Source organism: Periplaneta americana, chromosome 7, assembly GCF_040183065.1.
Source record: "Periplaneta americana isolate PAMFEO1 chromosome 7, P.americana_PAMFEO1_priV1, whole genome shotgun sequence".
In the NCBI taxonomy this organism is placed as follows: Eukaryota; Metazoa; Arthropoda; class Insecta; order Blattodea; family Blattidae; genus Periplaneta; species Periplaneta americana.
Genome location: NC_091123.1, coordinates 153,922,302 through 153,944,691, shown reverse-complemented (window position 1 = coordinate 153,944,691; position 22,390 = coordinate 153,922,302). Strand labels below are relative to the sequence as shown.

Below are 22,390 nucleotides of genomic sequence, written 5' to 3'. Positions count from 1 at the left end.
GTACTTTAATGAGGCCCATTAAAGGGCTGCTGCCAGGTGTATAATTACTACATTTCGGCATGGTCGAGCATAAAAAAGTATCTAATATTTTTGGAGATGATAGTATGCATCAAAACAAGAAAAAAAATAATAAACATGGGTCTTACGACGCATACTTTCTGAGATCTGAACACTTGTTCATAGGAAATGCTCAATGTGACGTCCATTTATGGCAATGCATTTTTTTGCCCTACAATAAAGCAGGCTACCAGATAATCATACCGTAGTTGACACTCCTGGCATGAAATACTGATACGTCGTAGGGAATACTGAAAAGAAAAGTTTGGTTGCGGATATGAGCAGGGTTCAGCAGAACTGGTGTTGTGAATTTTCGTAATCAGCATGTGTGGGCTGATGAAAATTCCCACGCACTTGAAGAAACAAAACATCAGCACCGATTCTCAATCAACGTATCGGTAGGCGTTCTTGGCGATAGGTTAAGGGCCATACGTGCTACCACAGAGATTAACTGGGATTTGTTATCAGGATTTTCTAATTAATGTATTTCCTACCTTGCTGGAGTATGTGCCATGTCAGCAAAGACTACAGATGTGGTTCATGCATGATGGCACACCAGGACATTTTTTCCGCAATGAGCGTGAACACCTGACGTTCACATTTCAGGACCGCTGGATTGATTGGTGAGGCCCCAGACCTTGCCTGCTCGTTCCTCAAATCTAAATCCCCCTACACTTTTGGTTATCAAGAACAACCAAGTCAATCTGAAAGAGTGCATGATTCCTTACGCCGAACGGCAGAGGAATGCATTGCCATGAATGGACGTCACATTGAGCTCCATCTATGAACAAGCGTTGAGGTATCAGAGAGTATGTGTTGTAGGACCCATGTTTATTAGACTTTTTTTCTTGTGATGCATAATAGCACCTCCTAAAATATTGGATATTTTTTCTTAACACCCTGTATACGAGTATACCCCAAAGGTTCAGTGAACTGGAACAGAACTACTGCACTGACAAAGCAGAAGTATAGTTCAGTCATAAAAAATCACACGCAACTTATTATAAGATTATTTAAACAAATGAATGTATTACGTAGTGTAAATAAATATCTGGACCTATATATATATATTTATTTATTTCGTACTAAATAATTAAATCCATTTTTTTTTTTTTTTTTTTTTTTTTTTTGAAAGGACATGTCACATGAGATGGTTGAATTTTAGATATTAGACCTAGTTTTCATTAGTAGAGTTAGCACCAGAGTAAATTAGAATACTTTTTAGCCGATCTACTCTACTCTACCGAATTTGGTAGAGTACTCGTTCACACGCAAAAGGAGTACAGACTCTACTTTTCCAGGGTTTTCCTTAATAACGCTTGTTTGCACATTGAGACAGAGAGTCCATTTCAGATAGTATTATACGTGTCCAACTGATAGCAGAGTTTCAAGATGTATGTAGAATGCATTTAAACTCTGATGTCTATTTTCTCGGTTTAAATGTTTTCTCCACATTCACTTTTTCAAAATCTCCACATTTATTGACATATTGTTCTGAAATTTTTTCTGCTCTTTCAGTGTATTCGAATATTTGATAACTGCCATTCAATATTGTGTAGTGTTTATGAATGGGTTTAAAGATGTTTAATTCCCTAATGTGCATGATTTTTTTTTTAAATATTGAAATGATTAAATTCAATAATGTTTAATTCAAAACATAGATCTTGAGCAAATTAATTGCCAATTAAGTTTTACCATGCCATAAGCTACCTTGAGAATAAAATATATTAAACAATTTGTGAAATTATAGCACAAGATATCAAAATATTAACATAAAATTAATATGAGTAATTAATAATTCAGATATTACTTACACTACAGCTTTGAAAATTTGCATGTATGTACCAAGTAATGCTCTGAACTAGTATGCAATAATTCATGTATTTTTTATAGTTTAGAAATTACCAAAATTCAGTTCAGCTCCACCTTAAGCACCATGACGATACACAAAACTATACTTGTTTTTTTTTTTAAAGATGGGACATGACAGGAGCGTTGCGATCGGAAAAACAACTGAATGTCACATAGGTCTGTTGCTATGGTAACAATGGTTGAGTTGCCAAACTTACAGTTCCCACGTGGCGAGTGCTTAATAGCTCTCTTGACGACATTTATTGTGCACACAATGCCAGCATTGGTACGTTTCGTCTTTGATTCTCTGTCGATTTTTGTATTGTTTTCTTACTTTCGCGTCAATTGTCAATGAATGTTTTAACGTCAGCCATCTTAACGTCAATAGGGATATCTTATGCGAAGTTTTACCGTTAGATAGCAGGAGAGTTCCATGCGGCACAACATGATGTAGGGCTATATTATGTCGTATGCTACAGTTGATTACGTTCTCCGGCTTGTTGTTTTTTTATGCGTGTCAAAATTATATTTATAATTATTTTGTATAACCTAGTATAATCTATATATATATATATATATATATATATATATATATATAAATAATTTGAACTGGTAATGGAAATTACGGGAAAACGCCTGAACGGATTTTAATAAATGGCCCCTCATTTTGAAGCTTGGAACCCAAAGTTTTTCGGAAAAGTTGTAGTTTTCAGTGAAATGTCAATTTTCCTACATAATTTTCCTATTTTCCAAAATCCATCTGTTGTCAGTTTTGAGAACTAATTTTATTGAATCACGGCCGACTTGATTGAATTTCAGAACAAAACACACACTACAATAAACAATAGGCTATTACACGAAGGCCATGACCTGCAGGATTGCCATTATTTAGAGCTCAATTCAATTTGTTATTAAAAACTGATTCTGCACTGTATAATTTTCTGAGTACAGCTGTGTATTGGATATTCAAATCTACGAAACTTGAGGTGGTTTGATGACATTGTTACCATTAGAAATTAAATATTATTATAGTTAATATCATGATGCGTCTATTTTTCCTTAATTGTACATAATATTGATGTTATATTGATGACATGAAAGTGAAACGTTTTGAGGTTATGTAAGTAAATGTAGAGAATATCTTAATTTAGATCATCATTTCTATAATTTATTGAGTGGCTGCTATATATAACTACTAAACTTAAGTAAGATAATAATATTGTTATTAAAAATCCAATATTTTTATACTCATTAACCTAGTGGGGTTGGGTCTTTTTCGATATACTTAATGGCGGTGTAGTGTAGATATTGATATGTGTCATTGTCTTCAGTATTGGCTCGAGAGAGCGCAAAAATTACAGTTCTTAAGGAAAGATCAAAAGGTATTACTTACTGATAAAATAAGAGGCCTAGAAAATTTTGTAGTCTCCAGATCATTTCAGCAAGATCTCTTAGTAGGATAAAATGATTTTACGCTCTACATTTCAAGTTGTACATGCAGCAGCTATACGAAAATGCTATTGTTCGAAAGCTTAGCAAACCTGACATTTTTTAACTTTTGCCTACAATCCACAATGACCTGAAATAGCTACTGCTATCGTCCTGACATTGATACTTGCGTTTTCGCATTGAAACTCAAAAACTGAAGTTGGATAGGTTCAAGAAAAAGTATTTGGCCTAAAAAAAATCCATCCAGAGGGAGTATGTTTCATTATTATGGAAGCAAATAACTATCAAAAAGACAAGTATTCTTCATTGAAAATAAATCTGAAAAATTTTTATTTGAACGTCTAACGAACTTAGTTTGCAGCAGCATTTGCTGCACAAGCCACTAGTTTAATATAATTCAGTATTTTCTTATCTCATAATTTAATTTAATTTATAATAAAAATAGCGTAAACTTGTATAATACTGAGCGATTCCCCTTAAGAGATGGATGAGGAAATCTGCAGTATGCACAATACAGATTCGAGTAAATTGAATATGTACGAACCTAAACAAGAACTTTGAGAACGAGGTGCAAAAAAATAAATAAAATAGGAACTTTGTCGAAAGTAAATATTACCTCTTTAATCATTAGTATTCTAAGTACCGTAGGCCTACGATAAAAAAAGGATATGCAGCCACCAATGTGTTTTTTTTATAGGGAAGAGACTATCGAGATTGAATTCCTCGTATTTTTTCCCTCTAGTTGCAGAAAGATCAAATGAAATGTTTGATAAGATGATATAATATGATCGCAGTAGCTAGTACCACAATTATTCCTGTGTTTTATAGGTTAAGGGCATGCAGTTTTGAATACTATGCAGGATGATTTTGAAGATTTGAAGTGAAAACATGGTTTTAATAATTAATCTACAGCACATTAAACACATTATTCACGAAATGGATTTCACTATGGATTGTGCTCGATAATAAACAACTCAGTTAATCGAGAGTTTACTGCAGGCGTAAACTATCGAGACATAGCTTGCTGTCAAGGTTGCATATGTTTTTATTAATTTACTTTTCCCTCTTCCAAAATGAAACTGTAGCCAGCAATTTCTTACTTGAAGTAGTTATTTTTGTTTAATTGTTAACACTTTCGAGGCGCAATTTCATTAGTTAAATTTTTAAGGTTCAAAGCATATATTCAGAATATTTCGGGACCTGAATGAAGACAAAAGGTTTTCCCTGGTTTTTACATATAGGAACACACAAAAATTTGCCATTTTGAGTTGTTTTTAAGAGCATTTAATGTATTAATACACTAGGTAAATGCTCAATGTTTATATATCGGAAAACAAATGCACACGCAAAGCGCATCCCTCAAAGTACACGCGCGCTATCTGTTGGTGCTAGTTCAGGATATCCATATTGCTAGCTTCCATCAGCTGGCAGCGTGGTAGTCCATATTAACAATATGGCACTGTAGTTCCAAACTCGGTCGCTTAACTGTCATGTCCCATCTTTCAAAAAAACAAGTATAAGAGGTCAGGGCATAGTTGCGCCACACGATCAGATAAAATGCAGCATATAAAAAAGGGTCCCTGTTTTGTGGGCATATTGCGCCCCGTTCCCATCAGGCAGAGAAAAAAGCATGACATAGTTGCGCCCCGTTCCCTTCAGGTAGAGAAAATGTCATGGCATAGTTGCGCCCCGATGAAATAGGTAGAGAAAAAGACACTACGGAAACTCGAGCCTCGTAACCAACCAACCTTATTGATTTCTTATGCGATTTATATTCATTATCGATACCGTTAAATGAACACTATGAAGTTGGCAGTATTTTATTAACTGTTTTTCTACTGTTTATGCAGTGATTATCGATAGCCTACCGTTAAAATGAACACCATGAAGTTGGCAGTACTTTATTAACTGTTTTTCTACTGTTTATGCAGTGATTATCGATAGCCTACCGTTAAAATTAACACCATGAAGTTGGCAGTACTTCATTAACTGTTTTCCTACTGTTTATGCAGTGATTATCGATAGCCTACCGTTAAAATGAACACCATGAAGTTGGCAGTACTTTATTAACTGTTTTTCTACTGTTTATGCAGTGATTATCGATAGCCTACCGTTAAAATGAACACCATGAAGTTGGCAGTACTTTATTAACTGTTTTTCTACTGTTTATGCAGTGATTATCAATAGCCTACCGTTAAAATGAACACCATGAAGTTGGCAGTACTTTATTAACTGACATATTCAAATGAGTGAGCCGTTGGAATATGGGGCCTTAGCAGTCTTGACATTTCATTAGTGATTTTCACACCGTCTGTGGCGTATAGTGAGGTTAATTTAAAATGAATGTTAAGTTTAGTGAAAAGGGTGAAGAGTTAATAATTGATAATAATGGTTCTAAGTTTCAATTTTCGAAACTCTGTACCGTAGGGTTAAGATATCGATGTAGAAACAAAAAATGCAGTTCATTTATTGTGTGTGATCAATAAAAAGGTGTTATTTTAAATACCAAAATTGATCATACGCTAGGCCTACCTGATTTCAATGCAGCTATCACTGTAATATTTTTAAGTAATTTATCTATTTTATGACAGTCACTTTCGTGTGTACTATGCTCATCGAGGCGCAACTATGCCATGTCCATCCTGCTACCTGATTTCTTCGGGGCGCAACTATGCCATGTCCCATCTGCTACCTTATTTCTTCGGGGCGCAACTATGCCATGTCCCATCTGCTACCTGATTTCTTCGGGGCGCAATTATGCCATGCCTAGGCCTCTCAATTGACCGCGGGGCGCAACTATGCCATACCGGTATAAGAACTCGCCAAACACACGGCATCTTCATAAACAGTACACTCGACTATGCCAAACCTGTTTTCATTAGTATAGTGCTGATAGAGTAGAGTAAAAATCAGTGGTAGGGGAAGGCGAGTGGTCGAGTTACTATACTACTGTGCAATCTTACTCTACCATGATCAAGTACTCTATCAATTACGCTTACATTGGTAGAGTTAAAAGGGTAGTTAGTACTTGACTAAGTTACTCTACTGTTAATTCTTCTAATGAAAACTAGACCTAACGAATCACAAGAAAGGAATCTGAATCATGCTCATGAAGATCGTTTGCACAGTAACGGAGATGGAGGCACAGGTTAAGCTCCATGCCCTTTTTCGTTTGTGTATTTCCTATAAAGTCGCACTGGTAAGGAAGGGCTACAGATTAGGAAACGTGGCATAAGAAGCTAATGCTGGAAGAGATCGCCTTGCCTGAGATCAGTTGTGGCTGCGAGGCCGGCACTGGCTGCATCTCGGTCGGACTTCGAGACTCGCTGGCGGACTGGTGCTGCTCGCTCGTGCCGTTGCTCCCTGCAAGACATCAGTGCGTGCTCAGTGACAGTGCTTCACTCACATTTATTTATCATCCCATTCATTAGGTTAACGTTCGGCTTGTCAGGAGTGAGCGGTCTGTCTTTGTTATTGCTAGACCGGCACCGTGGATCGTGTTCCGGGATAGCTCAGTTGGAAGGAGCCCTCAGCGCGCAGAGCTGAGAGGTCCCGGGTTCGATTCCCCGTGCCGGAACGAATTTTTCTCGATTTAATGGTGATAATACACATTGACTACTTCATAGTTGTCGTGTTAATATTCAATGAGGATGGCGAGACCTCATATAATGAATATTTGATGTATTAAATGTTAACAGTTATCACAAACTCTTGTTGAATATGGCCATAAACTCATTTAAATATGCGCTTCTGCACATTGACTTACATAGGTTTAAATGCAGGTAGTAGGCCGTAAAACAGTACAATGAGAGGAGTTTGACCGGCACCGTGGATCGTGTCCCGGCATAGCTCGGTTGGAAGGAGCCCTCAGCGCGCAGAGCTGAGAGGTCCCGGGTTCGATTGCCGGTGCCGGAACGAATTTTTCTCGATTTAATGGTGATAATACACATTGACTACTTCATAGTAGTCGTGTTAATATTTAATGAGGATGGCGAGACCTCATATAATGAATATTTGATGTATTAAATGTTAACAGTTATCACAAACTCTTTTTTGAATATGTATGGCCATAAACTCATTTAAATGTGCGCTTCTGCACAATGACTTATATAGGTTTAAATGCAGTACAATGAGAGGAGTTTGACCGGCACCGTGGATCGTGTCCCGGCATAGCTCAGTTGGAAGGAGCCCTCAGCGCGCAGAGCTGAGAGGTCCCGGGTTCGATTCCCGGTGCCGGAACGAATTTTTCTCGATTTAATGGTGATAATACACATTGACTACTTCATAGTAGTCGCGTTAATATTCAATGAGGATGGCGAGACCTCATATAATGAATATTTGATGTATTAAATGTTAACAGTTATCACAAACTCTTGTTGAATATGGCCATAAACTCATTTAAATATGCGCTTCTGCACAATGACTTACATAGGTTTAAATGCAGGTAGTAGGCCGTAAAACAGTACAATGAGAGGAGTCTGACCGGCACCGTGGATCGTGTCCCGGCATAGCTCAGTTGGAAGGAGCCTTCAGCGCGCAGACCTGAGAGGTCCCGGGTTCGATTCCCGGTGCCGGAACGAATTTTTCTCGATTTAATGGTGATAATACACATTGACTACTTCATAGCTGTCGTGTTAATATTCAATGAGGATGGCGAGACCTCATATAATGAATATTTGATACATTAAATGTTTACAGTTATCACAAACGCTTGTTGAATATGGCCATAAAAGTCATTTAAATATGCGCTCCTGCATATTGACTTACATAGGTTTAAATGCAGGTAGTAGGCCGTAAAACAGTACAATGAGAGGAGTTTGACCGGCACCGTGGATCGTGTCCCGGCATAGCTCAGTGGAAAGAGCCCTCAGCGCGCAGAGCTGAGAGGTCCCGGGTTCGATTCCCGGTGCCGGAACGAATTTTTATCGATTTGATGGTGATAAGGCATAATATATTTTAGCAATAAGTTTAAATTATATCAACATAACTCACATTTTTACTTCGTAGTTGACACATGTTCACTTATAAAATACCTTTTCTCGTGATTAACTGTCTTTTCACAAACCTTACATAACAAAACTGTTCCGTCGGTTGAAAACATATGGGCAACAAATTCACTAATGTAAGCATGAAGGTTACTTTACAATGGTATACTTAGGCATTCTAGCTAACGATCTTATACCTTGTCGCCCGACAATAACTGACTGTTCCTCACTCAATTTTATTTCTCCTTATGAAAATATTTGAGGCTAAGGCCTGGTTTCTTCAACCTTTGTGAAAATGCACCTAACACAGCGTTAATTAACTGTAAGTTAAAAGTATGAATTGCTGTTAAAAATATTGCGTTTCTTCAACTTTACATTTCACATTTTAACATTCTGTTTGTTAACACTCTGTTAGGACCAGAGATTCTAGAGTTTAACCATAACCTATAACCAAGTATAGGGTCACTTCTGTTTTATGAACTCTGACAATTGCGATTCTCCCTTGTTTCCGTTGTTTGATTCAGAAAGGATAGAAGTCTTTCTATTCTCTCAGGTTTGATTTCTGCTTCTTTCCTCGTCTGCATCACAATGGCGTGGAACGGCGTACTGGTATTGCTGTTATTGCTGTTATGAAATGGAAAACACTGGAACAAAAAGAAATCGTGGGACTAATTTCTCTTCGTTCGAAAGAAAACTTCTGCTGGAAATTATTTCGCAGTATAAACCAATTAATGAGAATAAACAAACAAACGGATCTAAGTCGAAAGCGAAAAGGAGGCTTCGCAGAAAATAGCCTATACCTTTGTATGAACTTCTGGTCTGTCAAATCACAGAAATCACCCGCTCTGTTTAAGTATTCATGGATATCATTTTCTAAACAATCCAGATATATAAGTTCAGCATCTAACGCACCAGCCATATTGGATACTTCTATGCTAACAGAGAGTTAAATGATTTAACTGCATGAAATTGGGCAGTTAAATTAACATAGGTTTTAACAGCCTGTTAGTACTAACAGTAGTTGAAGAAATGCTTCAACTGTTAAGTTTACAGTTAAAATGGAATAACACACTGTTGTAATTTAATAAAGGTTGCAGAGACCGGGCCTAAGAGGGATGAAGTTATAGGAGAATGGAGAAAGTTACACAACACAGAACTGCACGCATTGTATTCTTCATCTGATATAACTAGGAACATTAAATCCAGACGTTTGAGATGGGCAGGGGATGTAGCACGTATGGGCGAATCCAGAAATGCATATAGAGTGTTAGTTGGAAGGCCGGAGGGAAAAAGATCTTTGGGGAGGTGGAGACGTAGATAGGAGGATAATATTAAAATGGATTTGAGGATAGGAACCTATGGCGGGCTTATGTGAGGGCGGAAATGAACTTGCGGGTCCTTAAAAGCCATAAGTAAGTAAGTAACTAAGTAAGTAAGATGTATGTAAAATATGAAACATACTTTTGATATTTTTTTCAATTAGGCCTCTGTTCCTCTCTCAAAGTGAGAGTCCTAATTTCACAACCATACAGAAACGGTAATATAACTGTTTTATAAATTCTAACTTTCAGTTTTTTTTAAAGTAGACTGAATGACAGAAGTTTCTCAATCGAATAATAGCAGGCATTTCACCTATTTACTGTGTTTAATTTTCTCTCGAGTATCGTTTTGTTACTGTTGCTCCAAGGTATTTGAATTTTTCCACCTCTTCAAAGGATAAGTTTCCAATTTTTAAATTTCCATTTCGTACTATATTCTGGTCACAAGACATAATCATATACTTTGGCTTTTCGGGATTTACTACCAAACCTATTTCTTTACTTGCTTCAAGTAAAATTTCCGTGTTTTCCCTAATAGTTTGTGGATTTTCTCCTAACATATTCACGTCATCCCCATAAACAAGAAGCTGATGTAACCCGTTCAATTCCAAACACACTCTGGTATCCTGTACTTTTCTATATTATAGTATATTTCCTAAAAATTTCATTTCGGTTGACTTTATGTTATTGAAATCTCCCTTTTTCAAGGTTCATTTCTTACAGCCATATAGAAAAGTTGGCACTGTGAAATTTTTATAAAACTCAATTGTGTACTTTATCTTATCTTGTGCACTTTATCTTATCTTATTTAAATTTCTGAATAGTGTGCCGCAACTGTTTCGAAAGCGTTTTGTCCAAAAACAAAAATATCATGTAGAAACACAAGAAACATTTCAGAAAAACGATGACACGTTTTTAGGATTGCACTTATCGAGATTTAAAATTTAAATTTGCATGCAAATGCAGAATACTAGTTAAATATTTCAGTAATGACTTGCAAATCAATTATCTGGCTGCAATATTAGATTCACAGACGAAATGGAATAAACAAATCCGTAGAGCAACTCTGAACTGTGGGCATGCACTATTATCAATAAATATGTGCCCAGCTAAAACAGAAAAAAAAACTATCAATAACACCTATAATTCAGTAATAGAATCCGGAATATTCTACGGTGTTGAGATATTATGGGGACATTTTAATAGTAGTTGGGAGAAAATTTATGTAATACAGAATAAATATTGTAAACGAGTTTTACAACTCCACAATTCGATGCCCAAGAGAACATCAATGTTGGAATGTGGTAGATATAGCAACAGAGGAAAAATTATTGTAAGAATAACAAAATGTTGGCTTAGAATTTAAAAAATTGGTAACGAATGACAAAATAAATTGGGTTAGCGCTTTAAAAATGAACTAGATAAATTTGACTAGGACAACTGTGGACAGAAAATCATGAAAGTGGAAACAACGTTTTGAAAAAAAAAATATATATATATAATGGTATATAAAAACAATAAATGTTTAATTATTACATGAATAATAAAACTTCTCTACAAAATTACAGGAAAGTTAAAACTGTATGGGGTCAAGACCATGTATGTGACAGACATGCTAGTTTGGTTTTGCATGGATTAGGCTAGGAGTGCGAAAACTGAAAGGTTTTAAGGGCAATATAGAAAATTACATTTGTATTATGTGACGAATTATATTAACATATATTATTAACATAACACAAATTTGAGTGAACACTTTTTACGCAAAAAAGGCTACATTTTAGTAAATAAATTATATTAGCCAAAATATCAAGAATTACAAATGGGCAGATAATCAAATCCTTAAGATATTTTTGCAAAGTACGAAAAAGGCGAATGAGGGAAATAAACAAGTTAAAAGAAATGTAATAGTATATTACGATAAAAGGTTGGAAAGTTCTTTTACAAACGTGTATTGTACAACACTTTTTGCTCGATCATACGTTTAAAATTTCAAATACAATATATTTTGGATTGAAAATTTAGAGCAATATTATTCCAAGGCCTTCGCAAAACTTCACTGTAATGGTAACTAAGTAACAATAAGTGCACTGTAATGGGTCTATGTCAGTATAGTTTTATGTCATGAAAAAATGGTTTCCATAGCAACAAGTTTCTGTGTGGAAATTCTAACTTTCAAGGGCTAACAACAATAGTTGTAAATACAACAAAAAAAAAATATGATCATGCAAAAAATAAATTTTAATATGCATGTATGAGTGGATGAAATGTAAGTAACCCTACATATGCATGTACAAAACTGTATGTTGATAAGTGTATGATAACCAAATTGCTTAAGGCGAATTCTGTCATTCAACGTTCAACTTAAGCAAAGAAAAGAAAACTAATCAAATACTTACTTACTAGCTTTTAAGGAACCCGGAGGTTCATTGCCGCCCTCACATAAGCCCGCCATTGGTCCCTATCCTGAGCAAGATTAATCCAGTCTTTACCATCATATCCCACCTCCCTCTAATCCATTTTAATATTTTCTTCCCATCTACGTCTCGGTCTCCCCAAAGGTCTATTTACCTCCGGTCTCCCAACTAACACACTGTATGCATTTCTAGATTCGCCCAAACGTGCTACATGCCCTGCCCATCTCAAACGTCTGGATTTAATGTTCCTAATTATGTCAGGTGAAGAATGCAATGCGTGCAGTTCTGCATTGTGTAACTTTCTACATTATCTTGTAACTTCATCTCTCTTAGCCCCAAATATATTCCTGAGAACCTTATTCTCAAATACCCTTAATCTCTGTTCCTCTCTCAAAGTGCGAGTCCAAGTTTCACAACCATACAGAACAACCGGTAATACAACTGTTTTATAAATTCTAACTTTCAGATTTTTTGACAGCAGACTAGATGACAAAGGCTTCTCAACCAAGTAATAACAGGCATTTCCCATATTTATTCTGCGTTTAATTTCGTCCCGAGTGTCATTTATATTTGTTACTGTTGCTCCAAGATATTTGAATTTTTCCACCTCTTCGAAGGATAAATTTCCAATTTTTATATTTCCATTTCGTACAATATTCTGGTCACGAGACATAATCATATACTTAGTCTTTTCGGGATTTACTTCCAACCCTATCGCTTTACTTGCTTCAAGTAGAATTTCCGCGTTTTCCCTAATCGTTTGTGGATTTTCTCCTAACATATTCACGTCATCCGCATAGACAATTTTAATAATTTTGGTGGAACCCTATGACGAACACGGACAGTTGACAGTGGAACGAGAGTTCAGTTAGAAACCGTGATGAAATGATAGCTCCACTTCTGTCAAGTAACAGTGAGCCAGCTAAGTATACAGTTACAATAAGAAAAAACTAAACGGAAATAAAACAATGTTAAATAACAAGGATATGCAGAACGTAAATCTATCCAGTGAATAAGAAATGTGTATATCGTATGATAGAAGAAGAAAGATCTGTTGGAAGACCTAGCACGAGATGCGAGATCAATTATTTTATTTTATTACTAGCCGTACCCGTGCGCTCCGCTGCACCCGTTAGAAATAAATATAAAGTAATTACATAATTAAAATAGGCCATTTGATCCAGGGAACATTCGTGTTTGATAGAAGGATAAACCGTTTAATATGTTACTTAATTTAAATTGCATCCAAATAATTAAAATGGGATCATTTTGGTCCACAGACACTCATTTGGTGCAATGACAATTCCTTTAACATGTTTCTTAATTTTTATTACATGCAACCATAGTTTAATGAACATTGACATCATTTAGATTTAATGTGTATACTTTATTTTACTTGTTATAGGTTTCCATTGAATTATGGTAATAACTTCATTTTAACCCTTGTTTTCTACGTATTCATTAAATGGCGCTTGGCCCACTATGGTTCTGAACCCTTCAAATAACTTAAATAATATGACATATTATATTATATTATATTATATTATATTATATTATATTATATTATATTATATTATATTATATTATATTATATTATTATATCAGAAGTTACTGTAATAACATTATATCATTATGTCCATCTAGAGAAACCACACTTTCCAATGGTGAAATAATAATTAATTATACTAATTGGTTAATTTAGCTTCCGATATTACTTCATACAAACACAGAAACATTCTCTGTAGGCTATCTTTCATAGCTTTCGATTGTTGCTGTCCAAGGCCCCTTATAGACGAAGTCATTTGTTTTTTAATTCATTACACGGCCTTAGATGACAGTTATTTTAATTTTAAAACTCATTTATCTCATTAAATATCAGTCCTATCAAACTTTTTCAAGGAATAAAACTTATCGCAAATTATTTTTAAAGAAACTTTTGTTATGTAACATTTTTCACAAAAATCAATAATAAACGAGATATTTGGATTTATTTTATTCAGGCCCCCTTATAACCCCCGTTTTAAATAATGTATTTTGAATGCGATATAGCGTAAAAAATAAGTTACAACGAACTTAATTTATATTCCAATTTTCATCGAAATCCGTTCATCCATTATCGCGTGAAAAGGTAACAAACAGACAGACAGACATATAAGCAAAAATTTCAAAAAAGCTATTTTCGGTTTCAGGGTGGTTAATTCTATATGTTAGGACCAATTATTTTTGGAAAATCGAAAATTACCAGAAAAATTTCGGCTACAGATTTATTATTAATATAGATTTTCTGTCGAGTTGGAAGAAATCGAAAGGACTGATAAATCATAACGGCGGAAATTCATAGAAACATATGTTATGAAGATGAAGTGTGACAAGTTTAACTGTACTGCTGTCGTTAAGTACGGGCACATTTCAATGACGACTCTGCACGTAAAAAATAATATCCAGCCCACATGATCTGCTGGACTGCGTCCTGTTTCCGCTCCAACAGCGACATTTAAGGACCGCAGTAGTTTGCAACCATTGCCAACGTGAGGAACATTGCGTGCCTCGTACTCCACTTCCTTAATGCCACACAACTTCCTAATGTGGCGTGTCATAAATACGTCAATGTTTCCAGTACCGGTAGCATACTGCTCGTATGATAGTCAATATAAATGTGAATTTCCGTGAAAAAATGTCTATTTTTAACACATATATCCTTGTTTACAAGCAAAAATGGACACTTTTACGGACATCTGTCTTTATAAAATTCAAATTTATTAACAAAGAGTCATTTTGATCGCGATAGAGGGACTAGCAAAATAGTAATATGCGTTACAAGAGCGGTAATTTGAATTTTTCATGTTCGAGGAAAAGTTTGGAAAAGCAAAACGTAGTTGAGCTTTTTTAATTTCCGAGAATTGAAAGAAAACATACCGCTCGTATATCGTACATTATTTTGTGCGAAGATCATTTATTACATACCTGAAAGAGGAATTTCTAATTAGTTGCAATGAAATCTCCATTTTGGTTTCTCTTCAATGACGGCAATTTTGCAAAACAAAAAATCTATCTTCAACAGTGTTGCTTTAATATGTTTTCTGTGTTTACTATACTCCAGCAGGCCGTGATATACGTCTGTCTTCCCCCCCCCCAGTCTATTTATTTATTTTATTGGGTTATTTTACGACGCTGTATCAACATCTAGGTTATTTAGCGTCTGAATGATATGAAGGTGATAATGCCGGTGAAATGAGTCCGGGGTCCAGCACCGAAAGTTACCCATCATTTGCTCGTATTGGGTTGAGGGAAAACCCCGGAAAAAACCTCAACCAGGTAACTTGCCCCGACCGGGATTCGCACCCGGGCCACCTGGTTTCGCAGCCAGACGCGCTGACCGTTACTCCACAGGTGTGGACCCCCCAGTCTATGATGAGTCTGGAATCTTGTAGATTTTTTCACGGCTTCCTTAATGTTACTTGCATCACGAATGCAGTAACTTTAGTGGAGTCGTAGAGTTTACTTAATTTTTGCAAATATTTAAAAACAATAATTAACAGTGCAATTTAGGTGAAATTGCAGTGGTAAGTTTCCAATTTATAATCATTACTATATTGAACGTCTCTAAAAATAATATGTTAGAAGCCTAAAGCAGTAAAATCAATATGTCACTTAAGCGGTAAGAAGAGGGAAATTGTTATATGTGTTAAGTTGGGAATACTGAATGTGGAATTTTAGACTTTCCGCGGATTGGTTTTGTGCGGAAACCAAGGAAATACGCACGATCTCGCACAAAAGTAGTAATCGATTTTTAGACCGATTTTATTTTTAATATACTCGTATATTAATGACCTTTTAATGACAGACCTTAAAGAATATGAAGGTGATTTATATTCGTATGCTGATGATACTGTTTTACTTTTTAGTGGAAAAACTTGGACTGATGCTTATCATAATGCAAAATGCGGCTTAAAATTAATAAAAAAATGGTTCGATTTAAATTAACTTGTAATTAATAAAGATAAAACAATAGTTATCCCATTTTCTTTAAATAATAAAGGTAATAAATCAATTTCATCTACACTAAAAATTAAAATGCATAATTTTGAGTGTTCCGATATAAATTGCAATTGTTCAGTTATTAATGAAGTTAATGAGGTTAAATACTTAGGTATAATTATTGATAATCATTTAAAATGGAATAATCATAGTAATTACATTTGTAATAAATTACGTAAAACATTATATTACTTTGTTTTTCTACGAAATATTTTGTCAATTAACTGTTTGCGGTACGTATAATTTATTTAGCATTATTTCAATCTACATTTATGTATGGTATTATAGGTTGGGGTGGAACTTATAAATCCATCCTTCATCCGTTAATTTTATTACAGAAAAAAGTATTAAGAATTTCTTTAAAAAAGCAGAAAGATTACTCAATTGAATTGTTGTTTAAACATTTCAAAGTTTTAGACATTAAACAAATTTATTATTTTATTTTATTAAAATATTTTCACAAAAATCTGAATAACTTTGAAATGTATATACATAAATATAGAACTAAAAATATGAATTCTCTGCGTTTGTCTGAACCTAATTGTAAAACCAAATGCAGCTTTTTATCATAGCATGAGTCAAGATCCCAGATTATTAAACAAATTTTATTGTAAATATAATTTTAACCACGAATCATGTCCAAATTAATAAAAAAAATTGGTATTGGATTTATAGTTTGGGTTTAAACATATGAAACACTTTTTTAATCTGTATTCACTCTCAATTTTAATTTCATTTTCGTCTCTATTGGAATCCCCTCCTGAGCACGAGTCATACTCATTCAGGAGTGGGCTAGTTTATCTTACATTGTATTAGCTTGTATTCATTTCAAACTTACTAGCAATAAAATAAATAAATAAATTTGAGTACTTTATGCTATAAAAATCTTTACTATGGCTTCTTTGGGAAAGAACATAAAGCTAGGAAGCAGTAAAGGAGATTTAAAGCACGTGAAAATATGTCCCAAACCTAGGGTCGAGAGATTTGATTTAGGAAAAAAAGGAAAATTTTAACCAAAACAAGTAAGATGCAAGTTATGCGAACATACCAGTGACTTAGTAGCACTAATATTGTTTATTGTTTAAGGTAAAATATCATTACCATTCTTAGCTCTATTTAGACATTTAACGTCACAATAGTACATTATGCAACGAGCCTATAATGATAGTAATTAAGATGCAAGTATGTCTGTTTATGAAACGAGCGAAAGCAAGTTTCATAATTTTCATACGAACGTCTTAATTACCATTATAGGCAAGTTTCATACGACTTTTTATGCTCGACCATATTTCTAACTTTAAATTATTCAGAAGTATACATTTTATTTGTATCTGACAGAAGATCGGAAGTGACCTTGTTCATAGCTCGTGAATTGTGAGATGTGCGCAGACGCGAAAGTATTGATTTTTTCCGAGGAACAATAATGTCATTGACCTCGATGTGATGCAGAGAATGTATAACCTGGAAATTGATTTAGAATTGAAAAACGAGATGACAAATTGAATTTATTTGAATATTATTTACAATTAACGCTAATTATTATAGTAACAGAACATAACATTCTGCGACAATATTGGATTTCCAGCCTCCGTGACGTTTCCCTCGTCTTTCGATTGCATATCCGAGAATAATCGAAAACCTGAACTTTAATGAATAGGTGTACTTTAATGACATGCATTAAATGACTGCTACCAGGTGTATAATTGCTACATTTCGGCATGGTCGAGAATAAAATACATTTACAGAACCTACATGTTAAATTCCACGTAAGTGTAATGAAACCAGGCATACCTAGGGAAACACGGAGCATTGCTGACATCACTCATACCGTATTTAACATAGGCCTATTATTTGGTAGCCTGAAGTAGGCCTACTTTTGTGGTATTATTGTTATTTTCCAAGATGAATTTTATTCTCTGCATACTGAAGTTGGGAAATATACTCGTAGTTCAGTCTTTATCAAGTCTACAGAACACTCGTTTCTTACATCTGACCATTTACACTTCATTAAAGAGATAACTCTTTCAGCATGGTATACTGAAAAGAGAATCAATTATTACCTTTGCAAATTTGTCATTTAGCTTCATTAGCATATATCCCTTAGTATCGTCTCCTCTTCAGCTAACAACGTTATATCATCAGCTAATCTTACGCACTTTATTCTTCTTCCTCTTACTATCATCCCTCCCATGTTCTGAAAACAGTTCTTCACCAAATCCTCCAAGTAGATGTTGAACAGGGTAGAAGATAAAGGGCATCCTTGTCGTACTTGTCTCCCTATTTCGCATTCCTACCCTGACTTTGACTCGTTTCTTTCCTTAAAGAATGTATTTTTAATAAGTACAGAGTGGTAAACTGAAAGTTAGAATTTATAAAACAGTTATATTACCGGTTGTTCGGTATGGTTGTGTAACTTGGACTCTTACTTTGAGAGAGGAACAGAGGTTAGGGTGTTTGAGAATAAGGTCCTCAGGAAAATATTTGGAACTAAGAGGGATGAAGTTACAGGAGAATGGAGGAAGTTACACAACGCAGAACTTCACGCATTGTATTCTTCACCTGACATAATTAGGAACATTAAAGGCCCATTCACAATGAAAATTAAACATAAACGTAACATTCACAATGAAAATTAAACATAAACGTAACATAAACACAGAAGTTTGCGCCCAGGCTACCAAATGGGATCATTCACAATGATTCACATAAGCATTGACATAAACATTACCGTAAGACGTTAACATGAAAGTTTGCAAACTCCAAACTTTCATGCTTATGCTTACGTGATTTGCAAACAGAACACAATCGTGGAGCGTTGAAGTATACGACAGAATATGAGGAAATGGCGTCGTTGTTATGTTTCCACGGTTACCAAATATGTTTGCGGTTATGCTTATGTTCCCATCGTGAATGATGGTATGACTTCTTGATTTTACCGTAACGTTTATATTCTTAAGTTAACGCTTACGTTACGTTTAATTTTCATTGTGAATGCGCCTTTAATCCAGACGTTTGAGACTGACAGGGCATGTAGCACGTATGGGCAAATCCAGAAATGCATATAGAGTGTTAGTTGGGAGGCCGGAGGGAAAAGACCTTTGGGGAGACCGAGACGTAGATGGGAGGATAATGTTAAAATGGATTTGAGGGAGGTGGGATATGATTGTAGAGACTGGATTAATCTTGCTCAGGATAAGGACCGATAACGGACTTATGTGAAGGCGGCAATGAAGTCCGGATTCCTAAAAAGCCGTAAGTAAGTAAGTAAGTAAGTAAGTAAGTAAGTAAGTAAGGAAGGAAGTAAGCACAGTCTGATAAATTGTCATTTTCTTCCAGAATAAGCATTTTCGTCTAAATTGGTTGTGTCCCACAAGAATGCCATGAAAATCGTCGCATTCCACTGTCGCACCCTGTATAAGGTAGTTGTCGTTTAATAATAATTCAACAAAATACTCTATGAATAGAAATACCAATCCCAAGATGATAAAATAAATTTTTACGAAATACGTAAAACCTACAATGAAAAGTATGTGTCATCTTCGCTAACACTCATTTCTGTGTACTGAACCCACATCTTTATTTGTCCACATTACATCACTAAACTGTGTAGTTTAAAGAGGTCATAGGCTCAAAATGATAAACAAATGTTAAGATCATAACAAGTCGGTATGGATTAGTCATTTTTCCAGACATTCTGCTGTCCCCACATGCACTTCCTTGTATTGTTTCTGATGCCGTCATTGTCATCGCGCCATGCTTCCCGTTGGCTAATATCCTCGACGCCAGCATATACAGGGCCGTACAAACCGGACGACGCTTTTTCCACTATGGTGGCGTTTCTAAAAGTTGTACCGCGGAACCATAGGGTTCCACGTGTTCTTTAAGGTTTGATTCTTTTAGATTCTTTACTGAGTCACTGAACGGAATTTCGGTGCCGTTTCTTTTAATCTGAGAAATATTTGTTATGATAATAGTGCTTAACAACCGTGAATGACGCACAATTATTGACTGTGATTTTTCTGGATTTAGTTTAAGTCGGAATTTGTGTCCATGTCCAAAGTGAGTCAAGATAGACAATAGTTTTAGTTATTTCTTCATTCGCGGTAGGAAAAAAATTGAAAAACATTGTACTATACCTATAATTTTTAATTAACACAGAAATTTGTGAACTTCCTGTTGATGCGAAGAAACAAAAAATTAATATCACAAAGAAATGGAAAAAGTTTCTGGCAGATTTTGAGCCACAAACACTGTACTCTTTAAGTTAGCAGAGGAAAACAACTATCTTATGAAAAAATAAAATGTCTGAACATATTTCGAATGTTGACAAAATAGATAAAAGTGCAAACAATTGACAGTGGAAAGCAATAATACTCTGCACCTTACCGGATGGTCACCCAAGTGAACCAAGATACAATTCCTCCCTCTTTCTTTTCGTTGGAAATCGCATACGATAGCCTCTGAACCATAGTGTGGCAGACATGTTTATTCTTACTTTCAATAAAAAATTCTATTTCGAATGTTCTTTAAAATTGTGTCACGTCATTTGAATTGAAGTTTTTCACAACATTTAAAAAGGTGCTCACAGGATACGTTAAAAATAAATTCAAATTGAAGAATCTGAAGTTTTAGTGTGGTAATAGATATCAGCGAAATACATTTTAGGGAAAGTTTGCGGATCGAAGAGGCAAAATATTTTTTCATACCGTCCGGGACAGAATCCCGGTAGCCATTTTGTAAATGGCGGAGAGAACTCGACTCTGCGAGAATTAGAAACTATGATTTGTTAGGCTAATTAACATTCAGTTCGACGAAAAAGGAATTCAAGTTTCCTTTTAAAGATGATTAGAATCGTGGAATGTTCGATGGGAAACAGGGAATTGCGAGCGATTCAAATAAATTAATTTATACTCCAAATGTATTAAGAACAAGAGATGGAATAAAATAAATAAATGTAGGAAGTTCTGCTGAAGACTTTGACCTTATGCTTCGGTGTGGTTAATTTAAATCTCCTGGTTCCATGTTTCATTCCATGGCAAAAAAAGAAACTGTTTCACATATATTCAATTATCTTGTTATTCACAACTACAAAGTCATTAAAATATACATAATATAGCTGCCGCATATACGGCACATGCGACCTGGGGAAAAGCCACTGCACTGGCCCGTAGTCGCGTTAAGAATTCTTCCCTACTCTACTCCCCGTGAGTTCTTTTTCCATTTCTCTATTTCACTAATTATTTTCTTCCTTCATTTTTCCTTCTTTTCTCCGTTTCTCTGTATTATTTTTTATTTGGCGTTTTCTGTTATTATGTATATATTTACTAATCAGTAGACAGTGGATGCGGGATGACTTAAGGAAAAGTGAAGTTGTTTCGTATCAGAATATATGGCACATGCCGCGCCGTCCGTCTTTTGTGTACCTGGCGAGTACAGCAGCGTACAAAACGAATGAACCCCGATCTGTTCATAGTAATATTGCAACGCAATGTGTGCAGTTGTGTTATCCTGCTCAAGTATTTAGTACGAGATGAAAAGTGTAGTGCTGATCCATTCATAATGTCGAAGTCAAAACGTTAAATTCGCTCAGAGATATGAAATGCAATTAAGAAGTATGAGAGTGACATTTTATGTATTAACGAAGAAAATATCGTGTGCAATGTATGTACAATTGAAATAAAAACCACAACAACTCAGGGTAAAGAGAAACATTGCAACAGCACATCGCACAGGAAATGCGCTGAAATGAAATCTGAGGAATCATCATCATCATTTCGTTGTGCGGGTCTAACGAAACGTGCAACATGATGCTCAGTACAAATATTCCTCTAAAGAAATTGAGTGATCCCCATTTTAGAGGTTTTCTTCAGAAATTCTCTCGATACAGAAACTGTTTAAGCGATAGGCGAAGACGATTCAGCTTCGACAACTTACGAGAATATATCGTCGTTTACTGCAACGCTGGTAATTGCATCAATGATGACGAGGACTGAACCTTGCAAGGTATGTACTACAGTAAGTTATTTTTCTTTTCCTTCTGACTGTACGGAGATATAGTAGCATGTTGACGTCGTCTGTTTACGTTTGAAACCTGTTCAGCCAATGGTCTGAATAAAAAAAAAATATATAATAAATGTGCACCTACATTCAACGATAAGTCATCCCGCTTCCACTGTCTACTAATCAGTACAAGGAAGAAAATTGTACGAATTGCGAATATTTTAGCATATACAAGAAAACAATTTTGTATTTGTTTAAATGATGCACCTGTTAAAAA

At 35.2% G+C, this 22,390-nt stretch overlaps 1 protein-coding gene across 3 annotated transcripts in view; it reads right to left on the bottom strand.

Annotated features, from left to right (window-relative positions):
- bs (serum response factor blistered) overlaps positions 1 to 22,390 on the bottom strand; it is a 423,352-nt gene that overhangs the window by 50,230 nt on the left and 350,732 nt on the right. For all 3 annotated transcript variants that reach the window (XR_011333218.1, XM_069831666.1, XM_069831668.1), the window contains exon 4: positions 6,622 to 6,720. Coding sequence is in view for 2 of the 3 variants with exons in the window: in XM_069831666.1 (XP_069687767.1) it covers positions 6,622 to 6,720 (99 nt within the window). In the remaining variant the exon portion in view is untranslated. The remainder of the gene's footprint in view (positions 1 to 6,621; positions 6,721 to 22,390) is intronic.